General features: G+C 42.1%; 1 protein-coding gene across 1 annotated transcript; it reads right to left on the bottom strand.

The window, feature by feature from the left end:
- Nucleotides 1-11: 11 nt before the first annotated feature.
- Nucleotides 12-11,594, bottom strand: LOC106570683 (general transcription factor IIH, polypeptide 4). The gene is made up of 14 exons (XM_045695040.1): nucleotides 11,438-11,594; nucleotides 11,114-11,232; nucleotides 9,285-9,389; nucleotides 9,003-9,134; nucleotides 8,636-8,821; nucleotides 8,248-8,356; nucleotides 7,850-7,918; nucleotides 7,341-7,424; nucleotides 6,055-6,211; nucleotides 5,407-5,537; nucleotides 5,019-5,066; nucleotides 4,480-4,558; nucleotides 2,024-2,085; nucleotides 12-976 (listed from the first exon to the last, which is right to left on the bottom strand). The coding sequence occupies exons 2-14, from the start codon at nucleotides 11,227-11,229 to the stop codon at nucleotides 866-868; spliced, it is 1,389 nt and encodes a 462-aa protein (XP_045550996.1). The 5' UTR covers nucleotides 11,230-11,232; nucleotides 11,438-11,594; the 3' UTR covers nucleotides 12-865.
- Between the last annotated feature and the right edge of the window lie 3,033 nt (nucleotides 11,595-14,627).

Genomic DNA, 14,627 nt, shown 5'->3' with positions numbered 1-14,627 from the left:
TCCGTGACAAATTTTGAAATGGTTCCATTGATGTTTGATTTAATCAAATTACAGTATTTAAAATAAAATAAAAAACATTGAGAACATTAAATGCATTTCATAGTATCAGCCCTGCATGTTAAATCCCCACATTTATATGCATGGCTCTTTCCCCGCCGCAATGAAATACACCCAACTTATATTTGAATGCTTGTAAATGTTTTATTTTATTTATTTAACTAGGCAAGTCAGTTAAGAACAAATTCTTATCTACAATGACGGCCTAGGAACAGTGGGTTGACTGCCTTGTTCAGGGGCAGAAAGACACATTTTTACATTGTCAGCTCGTGGATTCGATCTAGCAACCTTTCGGTTACTGGCCCAACACTCTAACCACTAGGCTACCTGCCGCTACCTTCCGCCCCATATTGCATAAGTATTGCAGGCTAAGTCATACATTTCTTTAAATAATTTTATTTGCCCACCAACCCAAAAGGAGACAATGGCAATATCACCACCAAAAACAGAGACAAAGCACTTGCTTTCTCCATTTTGTCCTACCCAGCACCGGTCACGGTAGCCTGGGTGCCAGTTTTACCTTGCCAACTCCTTATGGAATTGCCATGTTTGGCTTGACAATGACAAAGTAGGTAAGAGCGCAAACAGATCTGGCACCAGGCTACAGCCATTGCGCTGCTGTGTCCAATTCAAGATCCAGTACAGTATATCCAGAAGTCTCCATATACCTTCTTCAGAAGATCATTCAACCGTCACCTCTACGGGGAAAAATAAAAATAAAAAGTCCTTTCATGTAAAAAAAAATTTAAAAAAAGAAAAAATTGAAAAGATCCTTATTCTTGTTCTTCTCTTCGTCCCCCTCTTGTTATCAAGTGTGACTCTTCTGTCGTTTCCAGAACCTCTTGACTTCGCCATGTCCCTGCGGTGAAACCACAATCACCCTGTGAGCCACGTTCTGCCACACCAGACAGCCCAGGCCCTGGAGAATGGAACACAGACAGACAGAGAGAGTAAATACATTGTAAATACAACCCATATTTATGCTTATTTATTTTCCCCTTTTGTACTTTAACCATTTCTACATCGTTACAACACTGTATATATACACACACAATATGACATTTGTAATGTCTTTAATCTTTTGGAACTTCTGTGAGTGTAATGTTTACTGTTCATTTTTATTGTTCATTTCAATTTTGTATATTATCTACTTCACTTGCTTTGGCAATGTTAACATATGTTTCCCATGCCAATAAGGTCCCTTGAATTGAATTGAGAGAGGGGGTTTAAGTAATAAGACAGAGGTAGTATCCCAAATAGCACCATATTCACTATGTAGGGGATAGGGTGCTATTCGGGAGGCACTCAAAGGCAGCAGCCTGTGTCTGTGCTGGAGCAATATAAAGTACCTAGATTGTACTGAGAGGGAATAGATGACATGAAGAGAAGGTCAGACAAGCAGTTGCTACATGTGACAGGGCCTGCAGATGTTAGGCTGATAATGGTAATGGTATTCTACCATTGTTGAACTATAACCCTTTCATAGTTCAAATATTCAGAAGATGTGTAGAAGATTGTAACAAGGCTAATTTAATAAGAGTGCACAGTTAACGTCAGATAATGTAATGAGAAAGCGGGATACCTAGTCAGTTGCACATTTGACATTGTAATCATTTAGCAGATGCTCTTATACAGAGCGACTTACAGGAGGAATTAGGGTTATGTGCCTTGCTCAAGGGCACATAGACAAGATTTTTAACCTAGTCGGCTCAGGGATTCAAATCAGCTCGGTTACTGGCCCAACGCTAGGCTGCCTACTCTGGCATTGATGAGCACAAATCCTGCTCCCCCAAGAAAGCAGCGGTATTGTCCCCGTCTCTAGAGCCCCCCCCCGCCCCCCAGGTCCTAGGTTGTAATTACACCTCTGATCTCATGCTGCTCCCATGACAATAATGTTCATTGGTGAGTTCATTGACACAGAGAGAGAGACAGAGAGAGAGAGAGAAAATAAAATAAGATATCTGACCTGCGCTCTGTCCCGCAACACCTCGAAGTCAGCCTGGGAGAGGAACTGGTTATACAGCACTCCTGAGATGGACAGAGAGGTAGAGAGAGAGACAGAGAGAGATAGACAGGGAGGTAGAGAGGAGAGAATGAAAGATACAGATAGCTTATAGACAAGGTTAAAGGTGCAGCCCACATCAATACTCTATCACAGATTACAAAACATCTGAGAGCAGGGGATCCAACACACACATCACACACACAGGCCACCTTGTCAGTCATCCTACTGTGGGAGGAAAATGAAACCCAAAAGAAATCAATCAGCTTTGTAAGTCCTCGCGGAGTAGCTAGAGGTGCCCCTGGACAACGCAGGAGAACATACAGGACTGGGGCCTTATGTAGAAAGTAGAGGTCGACCGATTATGTTTTTTTCAACGCCGATACCGATTATTTGAGGACCAAAAAACCGGTACCGATTACGTCGGCCGATGTTTATGTATATATTTGTAATAATGACAATTACAACAATACTGAATGAAGAATTTTAACTTAATATAATACATAAATAAAATCAATTTAGTCTCAAATAAATAATGAAACATGTTCAATTTGGTTTAAATAATGCAAAAACACAAAGAAAGTAAAAGTGCAATATGTGCCATGTAAAAAACCTAACGTTTAAGTTCCTTGCTCAGAACACCGCTCAGTCAGACTGCTCTATCAAATATCAAATCATAGACTTAATTATAATATAATAAACACACAGAAATACGAGCCTTAGGTCATTAATATGGTCAAACCCGGAAACTATCATTTCGAAAACAAAACATTTATTCTTTCAGTGAAATACGGAACCGTTCCATATTTTATCTAACAGATGGCATCCTTAAGTCTAAATATTGCTGTTACATTGCACAACCTTCAATGTTATGTCATAATTATGTAAAATTCTGGCAAATTAATTACAGTCTTTGTTAGGAAGAAATGGTCTTCACACAGTTCGCAACGAGCCAGGCGGCCCAAACTGCTGCATATACCCTGACTCTGCTTGCACAGAACGCAAGAGAAGTGACTCAATTTCCCTAGTTAAAAGAAATTCATGTTAGCAGGAAATATTAACTAAATATGCAGGTTGGTGCAACGACAGTGATTTTTTTCACGAATGTGCTTTTGAAATCATCACCCGTTTGGCAAAGGAGGCTGTGATTCGATGATAAATTAACATGCACCGCATTGATTATATGCAACGCTGGACAAGCTAGTTAAACTAGTAATATCATCAACGATGTGTAGTTAACTAGTGATTATGTTACAATTGATTGTTTTTCATGAGATAAGTTTAATGCTAGCTAGCAACTTACCTTGGCTCCTTGCTGCACTCGCGTAACAGGTAGTCAGCCTGCCACGCAGTCTCCTCGTGGAGTGCAATGTAATCGGCGTCCAAAAAATGACGATTACCGATTGTTATGAAAACTTGAAATCGTCCCTAATTGAATCGGCCATGCCTCTAGTAGAATGTACCTTAGAGTAGGTCAGGATGTTTCTGGATAAAAATGGGGTTTAAGTGGTGGCCGTGGCCAATAGCACGGTCGCAGACTGAACCTTTTAGAGGCTGTCCTTCTGGCATCTTTGACAAGAGCAGTGTGAGGCTTCTTCTTTTTTCTTTCTCATGATTGTTAGTTCTCAAAGATGATCTTATTTTAAAATATATACAGTGCCTTCAGAAATACATTTGCAAAAATTAAAAATAAAAGTTTTTACTTTGTCATGAGGGGTATTGTGTGTAGATGGGTGAGAACAAAATATCAATTTAATCAATTTTGAATTCAGGCTGTAACACAACAAAATGTGGAATAAGTCAAGGGGTATGAATACTTTCTGAAGGCACTGTAGGTCAATTATCTTTTCTACATACTATATCAGATGTTAGTCATTAAGTTTATACTGAAGACATTTTACCATCCCGAAAATGATTTTCTGAAGAAAAAATAAAATACTATTGTTATATATATATATATATATATATTTTTTTTTACTGGATTGACTTACCCGGCCTGAAAAAACTATGTTTCTATGCAGAAAAAACCCTGGTGGATCTGTTTAGCCTTTCAGATCAAAATTAATAGTATTAACATGGATAGAGGGGACCTGATCCTAGATCAGCACACCTACTCTGAACCACTTGACACATACTGGTTTCATTTCAAAACACTGAAGTCTTACGGCCTGTTTTTTCACCCAGCAACTGAATTCCTATTAACGGCACGTCTCACATGGTTCTTACCAGAGATCAGAGACACTGGGTGAGAGAGTGTGATCTCACTAACCATTAGGTGGGACTGACATAATTCATCACAATGACAAAAGAGAAACCTGCTCATGAAAAAAAACTAGTATTAAACACACACACACACACACACACACACACACACACACACACACACACACACACACACACACACACACACACAGCCTCACCCTCAGAGAACTGTAGTCGATCTCTCTCCAGCTCCCATAGTCTGATCTGGTCTGTGATGGTGGGGGGAAGCACTGGGTTCTGAGAGACAGAGAGAGTAGGTTGGAGTAGGCTTCGTCCCAAATGGCTATTCACTATGTAGTGTACTACTTTAGACCAGGGCCCATAGGGAATAGGGCCCTTTGAGAATAAGGAATAGGGCCCATAGGGGATAGGGCTCTGGTCAAAAGTAGTGCACTATATAGGAAATTGCGTTCTATTTGGACCAAAACCTTAGTCTAGCATGGTAATGTCAGGATGACATAGGAGTAATGGACCTCCAGCATGGGAGTAGGGTCAAACAGGTCAGTCAGATATTACTGTAATCAACAGAACACAGAGAGGCGGAAGAGACAAGAGAACAAGAGGGCGAGAGAAAGACAGCATGAGACCGACAGAGAGCGAGCGAGCGACAGACGGACAGACAGAGAGCGAGAGACGGACAGACAGAGAGTGAGAGAGAGTGAGACAGATGAGGGAGCAGACTGATATTTGGAGATACCTGTTTGAGCATGACAGGATGTGCTCTGGTCCTTAGAAAGTGGAGAATCTGAAAAGCACAAAACCTTGACCGTAAACACTTCCCCACACAACATCAGAAGCACCAATCCACCATTTCATGTGCAGTACAACAATCAACTAAAACACACACAGACTGAAAGAGACAAAAACATACATACTTTCCCAACCAGCTCAACCATGTATAACAGTGAATCCCAGAACTCCAATATACTGAACAGAGAAATCCATTAACACAAAACCTAACAAACTCCAAGCTGCCATTATGTTGTTCAGTAGTGTAAAGTAACCTGCTATCTGCTGTGAGGAGGGTCTATCTGCTGTGAGGAGGGTCTATCTGCTGAGAGGAGTGTGTGTGTGTGTGCGTCTACCTGTTGTGCGGTGATGCCGTTAGCGATGGCCTGCTGTACTGACTCCCTGGTAACCTGGGCTACCACCACGTTAGGGAAGCGATAGAGACACTCACTAAACAGAGCCACCAAAGCGATCTGCAGCTCAGAGTCTGAGGAGAAGAAGACAGATGAATAAGCTAACACTAATTCACTACCACCTGGATATGAGAGTGAGCCAAATCAGAAAACACTTCAACTAAACGAACAGTACGGAGCAGTTATCTGACAGATAGGAGATAAATAATTAATTATTCAACATTATGCTTCCGTTATGAATATATTAATAACATAAATGACTGTATCTATGTGTAAATACCTGTTATCAAACAAGTGTCAACCATTTTTTTTAAATGACAGAAAATAAATAACTTAAGACTATTCAATACCACCTGGAAATTAGTAATAAATGAAATCTACAATCTCAAACAATGAGAGGGATTTACACACAGGAATGAATCCTAAATGGAGATCAACACAGATAACTATCAACACAGATAACTCAGAGTTGAGGTGTAAATCTTGAATTGGTCAATGGGAGATTTGACTGAAAACTTGAATTCCTCTGGTTTCCGTGGTCCACACTGTCAGACAATACACTGCAGAGTTAGACCTTCCATCGGTACATACTAGTATAAGCATAGAGCCGATAGTTGGTTTCCACGACGATGAAACCTGAATCTCCGGTCCCTGGGGTAGCGCCCATAGCGGTGGAGGAAGAGTTGGCGGAGACGCCAGCAGACAGGGTGATGGCCAGCCTGGTAGGGTAGTACCTTCTAGACTTCCTCTGAGGAGACCAGAGAGAGAGAGGGTAGGGGTACAAGACCAGGGGTGATAAGGACAGTGAGAGGAGATATAAATGTTATTAGTGTCTGTCCATTCTGTGCTGTCCTGATATCTTGCTCTTCCACCATATTTTTAGTTTGTTTATTTGACAGCACGTACACATTTTTAATTTATTTTTTAAATTCTACAAGCTTTAACAAGGGCAAGGCACTCCCGAGTGGCGCAGCGGTCTAAGGCACTGCATCTCAGTGCTTAAGGCGTCACTACAGACACCCTGGTTCGATTCCAGGCTGTATCACAACCGGCCGTGATTGGGAGTCCCATAGGGCGGCGCACAATTGGCCCAGCGTCGTCCGGGTTTTGCCGGTGTAGGCCGTCATCGTAAAATAAGAATTTGTTCTTAAGTGACTTGCCTAGTTAAATCAAGGTTAAATTAATACAAATAAAATATGCAGAGGTTTTATTGTCCTCTCAGGAATTCTGTCTTATTTACATCGGTCCCCCACACAAGCCTTTAAATGCTGTGACACTCTGTGGAGATTGGGCATGGGAGTGTTCTGGTTACTGTAAACTTGGTATCGTTTGATTGGTCAATGGTGGTTGGTTTTGGGTTAAAAGGTTACTCCTTCAGATGTTATGAAATGGAATTAAATGCCTTTGTTCTCTCTCTCTCTCTCATCCTGGTTCCAGTACCATGGAGGAAGGTTGTATGATCTCATTTCCTAGGCTTCTAGGCCCAGTAAGCCTCTCTTTGTTTCTGCTTTGTCCTGTAAGTTAACTTTAGGATCTATATGGCTGGAATAATGTCTTGGAATGATTGTTAATGCTTTGTATAACTTAAGCTTTATGCCTGGTATGTGAATCCATTCATTTTACAAAGTAATTTAATATCCGTCTTTGAAATAGACAATTCTCAGACCAATTCTTGCTAGTCAACGTCAACTCATTGCCTAATGCTTGCTTGTATGTTTGAATGTTGTTTATGGAGTCATAAACATTTTAATAGGCTAATTGCTTAGTCTTATTACAAATCACATGAGGTATTTATTTATATTATATATACACACGCCAAATATGACTGTCCACTACAATTGTAGCTACTTTGCTAATTCTCCTCCACCATATCTCACCTTTCTCTGGAAGACGAGGCCAAACTCTCTCAGGTGCTGTAGGAAGGTGAGCAGAGATTCACTCATCCCCTCCACTGAGTAGTCCTGGGGCACAGGACAGGGGTGACAACATCAGTCGATAAGAGACTATAAAACAGAATATTCCATGACCTAATAATCCAAAATATATATATTTTTTTTTTCTTCTTTTTTTTTCTTTTTTTTCTTCTACTGTATCATTGATTGTATGTTGTTTTACTCCATGTGTAACTCTGTGTTTTTGTATGTTGTCGAACTGCTTTGCTTTATCTTGGCCAGGTCGCAATTGTAAATGAGAACTTGTTCTCAACTTGCCTACCTGGTTAAATAAAGGTGAAATAAATAAAAATAAATAAATAAAAAAATGACTATGAAATATTTTGACATGACGTCATGCTGTGTAGAAATCAATCAGTGGTTAAAGTTGAGTGTTCTGCAGGGTATGCAGGTAAGCCGCCAGGCAGCTAAAACGTCAGCACTACAAGACTCACCCTGCCTAGTGTCGAGAAACTGAGCTGGAACAAGAAGGACAGAATCTCCACCAGGTCCATTCCACGAGTCTGAAAGATGAGAAGGACAAGAAAGAGCACATAATACTGGGAGAGAAGTCTGTCTGTGTGCCTCTGTGTGCCTCACGACCTACCTGTGCCGTGTTGAGGTACTGTAGGGTGTCTGACGACCTACCTGTGCCGTGTTGAGGTACTGTAGGGTGTCTGACGACCTACCTGTGCCGTGTTGAGGTACTGTAGGGTGTCTGACGACCTACCTGTGCCGTGTTGAGGTACTGTAGGGTGTCTGACGACCTACCTGTGCCGTGTTGAGGTACTGTAGGGTGTCTGACGACCTACCTGTGCCGTGTTGAGGTACTGTAGGGTGTCTGACGACCTACCTGTGCCGTGTTGAGGTACTGTAGGGTGAAGTACCAGAGCTGAGAGGCTGTGTCCAGGAGGAGGAACTGGAAACCAGCTGAGGTGATACAGGGAGCATCTCCAGCCTCACTGGAGGAGGGGAAGAGGTGTAGGATAAACGAGGAGAGAAAGAGGACGGAAAAGAGAGGAACAGAGGGATTTAGAGAGGAAATTAGAAATAATATTGTGGTGGGGGAAAAAAAATACAAATACATGGAAAACAGAACAGTTGAAAGTGAAAATCCCAAAAACATTAACACAAAAATAATGCAGGTAAAATAGGGATAAAAAATACAAAATGACAAGAAATAAAGAGTGTATGTGTTTAACATTGAGTTCATAGTGGTCCCTCAGTGGGGTGGTACCTACGTTCTCATGAGGCCAGCCTGAATGAGGAGCTGGGACAGGTCCTGGCTGACTGCAGCACTGGGACAGCCAACCATGAAGTGGAGAACCACCTCCCAGCGCTCCAAGGCATACTTATCCAGACTCTCCACGTCACGGGCATGTCTGTCAGGACCAAGACTGTCACCCTGGTCTGCCCATGACTTACCCCTGATAGGAGGTAGAGGACGTAGTGGAGGAGGAGGAAGAGGAGGAACAGGAAGGGGAGGAGCCTTATGAAAGACATGTTCACTAAGTAAAGTTTTAGCTTTGGTAGTTCTACTGCTAGCATATTAAACCCCAATATGTACTGTAGATACTAAGTACCTTACAAATGAAAGAGTTGACTTACCCTCCTAATAATGCTATTCTCAGGTTGTCTTTGAATACGGGGTTCAGAATGTTTCCCTGCAGGCCTCCCTGTAGCTGCTGGCTGTGCCATAGTCTGAGACCAGACAGCACAGACACACACTGATCATGATCCCTGAAGGAAGAGAAGAAAATCAGGCCATTTTAGAACACAAACTACAGAAACTAAAAAGGTTAACTGACAGTAATTTAACAACCTGACAGTTAATTGAATTTACAATAGAGCATTGGACAGGTACTATGTATGGTTCAGACTCAGACTTACTTTTCACTGTCTTTTTTCACCCAAAGAGCCACCGCAGCCTGAGGAAGGGGTTGGTCTAGAAACAGCATTCGCATTACATAATTCTTGGCCAATGGGGGGAGCTCCCTGTCAAGCAGTGAAACAAGCAGATAATCTGACTCCCTGATTTACCGTGCATGTGAGTCCCATCATCATGTATGTAAACTCAGCAAAAAGAAACGTCCTCTCACTGTCAACTGTGTTTATTTACAGGAAACTTAACATGTGTAAATATTTGTATGAACATAACAAGATTCAACAATTGAGACATAAACTGAACAAGTTCCACAGACATGTGACTAACAGAAATGGAATAATGTGTCCCTGAACAAAGGGGGGGGGGTCAAAATCAAAAGTAGCAGTCAGTATCTGGTGTGGCCACCAGCTGCATTAAGTACTGCAGTGCATCTTCTCCTCATGGACTGCACCAGATATGCCAGTTCTTGCTGTGAGATGTTACCCCACTCTTCCACCATGGCACCTGCAAGTTCCCGGACATTTCTGGGGGGGGGGCCTAGTCATCACCCTCCGATCCAACAGGTCCCAGACGTGAGATCCGGGCTCTTCGTTGGCCATGGCAGAACATTGACCTTCCTGTCTTGCAGGAAATCACGCACAGAACGAGCAGTATGGCTGGTGCTATTGTCATGCTGGAGGGTCATGTCAGGATGAGCCTGCAGGAAGGGTACCACATGAGGGAGGAGGATGTCTTCCCTGTAACGCACAGCGTTGAGATTGCCTGCAATGACAACAAGCTCAGTCCGATGATGCTGTGACACACCGCCCCAGACCATGACGGACCCAAAAACCTCCAAATCGATCCCACTCCAGTGTACAGGCCTCGGTGTAACGCTCATTCCTTCGACGATAAACACGAATCCGACCATCACCCCTGGTGAGACAAAACCGTGACTCGTCAAAGAGCACTTTTTGCCAGTCCTGTCTGGGCCGGCGACGGTGGATTTGTGCCCATAGGTGACGTTGTTGCCGGTGATGTCTGGTGAGGACCTGCCTTACAACAGGCCTACAAGTCCTCAGTCCAGCCTCTCTCAGCCTATTGCGGACAGTCTGAGCACTAATGGAGGATTGTGCGTTCCTGGTGTAACTCGGGCAGTTGTTGTTGCCATCCTGCACCTGTCCCGCAGGTGTGATGTTCAGATGTACCGATCCAGTGCAGGTGTTGTTACACGTGGTCTGCCTGTCTCCCTGTAGCGCTGTCTTGGGTGTCTCACAGTACGGACATTGCAATTCATTGCCCTGGCCACATCTGCAGTCCTCATGCCTCCTTGCATCATGCCTAAGGCATGTTCACGCAGATGAGCAGGGACCCTGGGCATCTTTCTTTTGGTGTTTTTCAGAGTCAGTAGAAAGGCCTATTAAGTGTCCTAAGTTTTCATAACTGTGACCTTAATTGCCTACCGTCTGTAAGCTTTTAGTGTCTTAACGACTGTTCCACAGGTGCATGTTCATTAATTGTTTATGGGTCATTGAACAAGCATGGGAAACAGTGTTTAAACCGTTTACAATGAAGATCTGTGAAGTTATTTGGATTTTTACGAATTATCTTTGAAAGACAGGGTCCTGAAAAAGGGACGTTTCTTTTTTTGCTGCGTTTATACGTTACAAGGTGCTAAAAAAAAAAAAGTGTAGACAACCTGTGTTCTGTTCCATATATGTTATTAAATAATAGCACACGGTAATATGTACATTACAGATAAATTGTGTACGAAAGCATAGCAAACAGCAGGACTTGTACATGTCATATTTTACAGTTACTTTAACAGTATCGTTTAAATGGACTGATCCTGTACCTGTAGACAGCCAGACATGTGGCCGGATGATTGTACAAGCGGTCTAAGATCTCAGGGCTCAACTCTTTCAAATACTCATGGAGGTTCTTGCATTGTAACTGAACGCGCAGCTTCATCTTCTACAGACGACAAAAACAAACAACAACAAAAAAGATGCAAATGACAACTATAGTAAGAATGAAATGTGTTTCTTCTATGGCTAACATAATGACACAAGTCTGAAGAATACAAGCTTAGCTAGCAAGCTAACGAGGATGTAATGGAGCGTTTTAAAGTGAGACAGAAAGTGTAATCAACCATGTACATCGACATTGTATTGTTTACCTTATGGTTGGGTATCGGAAAGGTCCAAAATAATTCCTATAAACTAATAAATTCAGAAATGTTCAGCATCTTGTTTTTCTCAGCAAGTGAATAGAAGCCATGTTGGATGATCACGTGATCCATACATCCAGAAGGAGGAGCGTTCTGATTGGCGCAACTACTTCCGCTGCGGTCAACGTCACAGTGAAACGGAAATGGGGTATTTTATTTTGGATAAATAAAGATTACAATAATTGCTCATTTATACATTTGTAAACATGAAGTAGGTTGTTTAGATAAATTCTCTGTCGTTGGTAAAATGTAGAAGGGAAAGGATAAAAGCAACACGAAACATGTTCTAAAGACATGTTTTAAATACAAAAAAAATCACACTTGAAAAATCAGTATTCGAACCTCATTCGAAATCCTGCGACTGCAATCCAACTGAAGTGACAAAGGCATTAAAATGCTTAGCACCCCAGAGCGACTGGCCTAAGCCTCATTACAAGTAATGAAGGGCAATGAATAGCATAACAATTGTGTTTTCGCCAATACGATCTCAAGTTTGCATTACATTGATCAAACACATTCTTGTTCACAGACAAAATAAAGGAGAAGAATATTGAAGGAGGTCCAGGGGAATGGGGAAGCATCTCAATCTCTTCTCAGGAGTCATTTTTCTCTTTATCTGTATGCACAAATTAAATCAGAAAAAGTAACATATCCACTCGCTCATGAGTAAACATTTAGAATATGTACAGTTTATTGGGTAAGTGCTTGTCACATTGTGGTGCAGAACAACATAAAATGGAATAGATTGCTGAATCTGGGGGTGAGAACAGCTCAGAATAGCCTTGGTGAATTGGTGTTTGAGTGAGATGTAATAGGTGTGTACATTCTACATTACCTGCAGAAGACAGCCTGTCCTTCATCTGCATATCTCATTTGTCTGGTGTGATAAACCATCCCTTCTTTATTGCAGCGAGAGCAGCGCCTTTCAATCTAAAATGCCAGAGTTTGAGGAGGTTAGAGAGAAGACATACAGTGGTATTCAGTGGTACAATGGTATTCAAATCTGAGCACAGAGGTCCAGAGTACTGCTGGTTTTCTGTTCTACCTGATAATTAAACATTTGTCCCCGATTAGAGGGGATGAATGAAAATCAGAAGTGGAACTGTCTTTGAGGTCCAGCTTTGAATACACCTGCAGTGGTGTACTATTACACTCAAATTTCTCATTTGGTAGTTTATTGATCACTTTAGGAACTTTATAGGTGAATTCTTACCACAGCCCCCATGAATTCTCCTCATGAGTTCTGAGTCCTCCACCTCCACAGCAACAGTGGACAGTTCTAGAGGGTTAAAGACAACTAAAGACTCGACCTCTTGACCTGAAAAATACACACACACACACAAAAAAACTGTTATATCAAGGGTCCCATACTTATGATGACAAAGGAAACAATGTTGTGACGACTACTTCTTTGTCTTTGTGAGAATAGTTAACTAGCCAGGGGTGTATTCATTAGTCGGACTCCGTTGCAAAACGCTTATTCTGTTGCAAAATGTTTAGCAGCTTTATGGGACTAATGAATACATCCCTGATCCCAGATCTGTTTGTGACAATGACACATATATACATACACACACATATACATATATATATATATACACATATACATACACACACACACACACACACTACCATTTTAGGGTCACTTAGAAATGTCCTTGTTTTTGAAAGAAAAGCAATTTTTTTGCCTATTAAAATAACATCACATTGATCAGAAATATAGTGTAGACATTGTTAATGTTGTAAATGACTATTGTAGCTGGAAACGGCTGACATAACTGCAAAAGGGTTTTCTAATGATCAATTAGCCTTTTAAAATGATAAACTTGGATTAGCTAACACAACGTGCCACTGGAACACAGCAGTGATGGTTGCTGATAATGGGCCTCTGTACGACTATGTACAGTCGTGGCCAAAAGTTTTGAGAATGACACAAATATTAATTTTCACAAAGTCTGCTGCCTCAGTTTGTATGATGGCAATTTGCATATACTCCAGAATGTTATAACAAGTGATCAGATGAATTGCAATTAATTGCGAAGTCCCTCTTTGCCATGCAAATGAACTGAATCCCCCCAAAAAACATTTCCACTGCATTTCAGCCCTGCCACAAAAGGACCAGCTGACATTCTGTCAGTGATTCTCTCGTTAACACAGGTGTGAGTGTTGACGAGGACACGGCTGGAGATCACTCTGTCATGCTGATTGAGTCCGAATAACCGACTGGAAGCTTCAAAAGGAGGGTGGTGCTTGGAACCATTGTTCTTCCTCTGTCAACCATGGTTACCTGCAAGGAAACACGTGCCGACATCATTGCTTTGCACAAAAAGGGCTTCACAGGCAAGGATATTGCTGACAGTAAGATTGCACCTAAATCAATCATTTATCGGATCATCAAGAACTTCAAGGAGAGTGGTTCAATTGTTGTGAAGAAGGCTTCAGGGTGCCCAAGAAAGTCCAGCAAGCACCAGGACCGTCTCCTAAAGTTGATTCAGCTGCGGGATCGGAGCACCACCAGTACAGAGCTTGCTCAGGAATGGCAGCAGGCAGGTGTGAGTGCATCTGCACACACAGTGAGGCGAAGACTTTTGTAGGATGGCCTGGTGTCAAGAAGGGCAGCAAAGAAGCCACTTCTCTCCAGGAAAAACATCAGGGACAGACTGATATTCTGCAAAAGGTACAGGGATTGGACTGCTGAGGACTGGGGTAAAGTCATTTTCTCTGATGAATCCCCTTTCCGATTGTTTGGGGAATCCGGAAAAAAGCTTGTCCGGAGAAGACAAGGTGAGCGCTACCATCAGTCCTGTGTCATGCCAACAGTAAAGCATCCTGAGACCATTCATGTGTGGGGTTGCTTCTCAGCCAAGGGAGTGGGCTCACTCACAATTTTGCCTAAGAACACAGCCATGAATAAAGAATGGTACCAACACATCCTCCGAGAGCAACTTCTCCCAACCATCCAGGAACAGTTTGGTGACGAACAATGCCTTTTCCAGCATGATGGAGCACCTTGCCATAAGACAAAAGTGATAACTAAGTGGCTCGGGGAACAAAACATCGATATTTGGGTCCATGGCCAGGAAACTCCCCAGACCTTAATCCCATTGAGAACTTGTGGTCAATCCTCAAGAGGCGGGTG

The sequence above is a fragment of the Salmo salar genome, chromosome ssa14 (assembly GCF_905237065.1).
Source record: "Salmo salar chromosome ssa14, Ssal_v3.1, whole genome shotgun sequence".
Lineage (NCBI taxonomy): Eukaryota > Metazoa > Chordata > Actinopteri > Salmoniformes > Salmonidae > Salmo > Salmo salar.
Note: the sequence above shows the minus strand (reverse complement) of the source record. Positions and strands in the feature narration are given on the sequence as shown.

Coding starts and splice junctions, on each gene's coding strand:
- LOC106570683 (XM_045695040.1), bottom strand. CDS start 11,229: ATGAAGCTGCGCGTTCAGTTACAATGCAAGAACCTCCATGAGTATTTG. Junction 4,559..5,018: donor ATCCTGTCATGCTCAAACAG/GTATCTCCAAAT, acceptor TCTGTCTCTCAG/AACCCAGTGCTTCCCCCCAC. Junction 2,086..4,479: donor TCGACTACAGTTCTCTGAGG/GTGAGGCTGTGT, acceptor TGTCCATCTCAG/GAGTGCTGTATAACCAGTTC.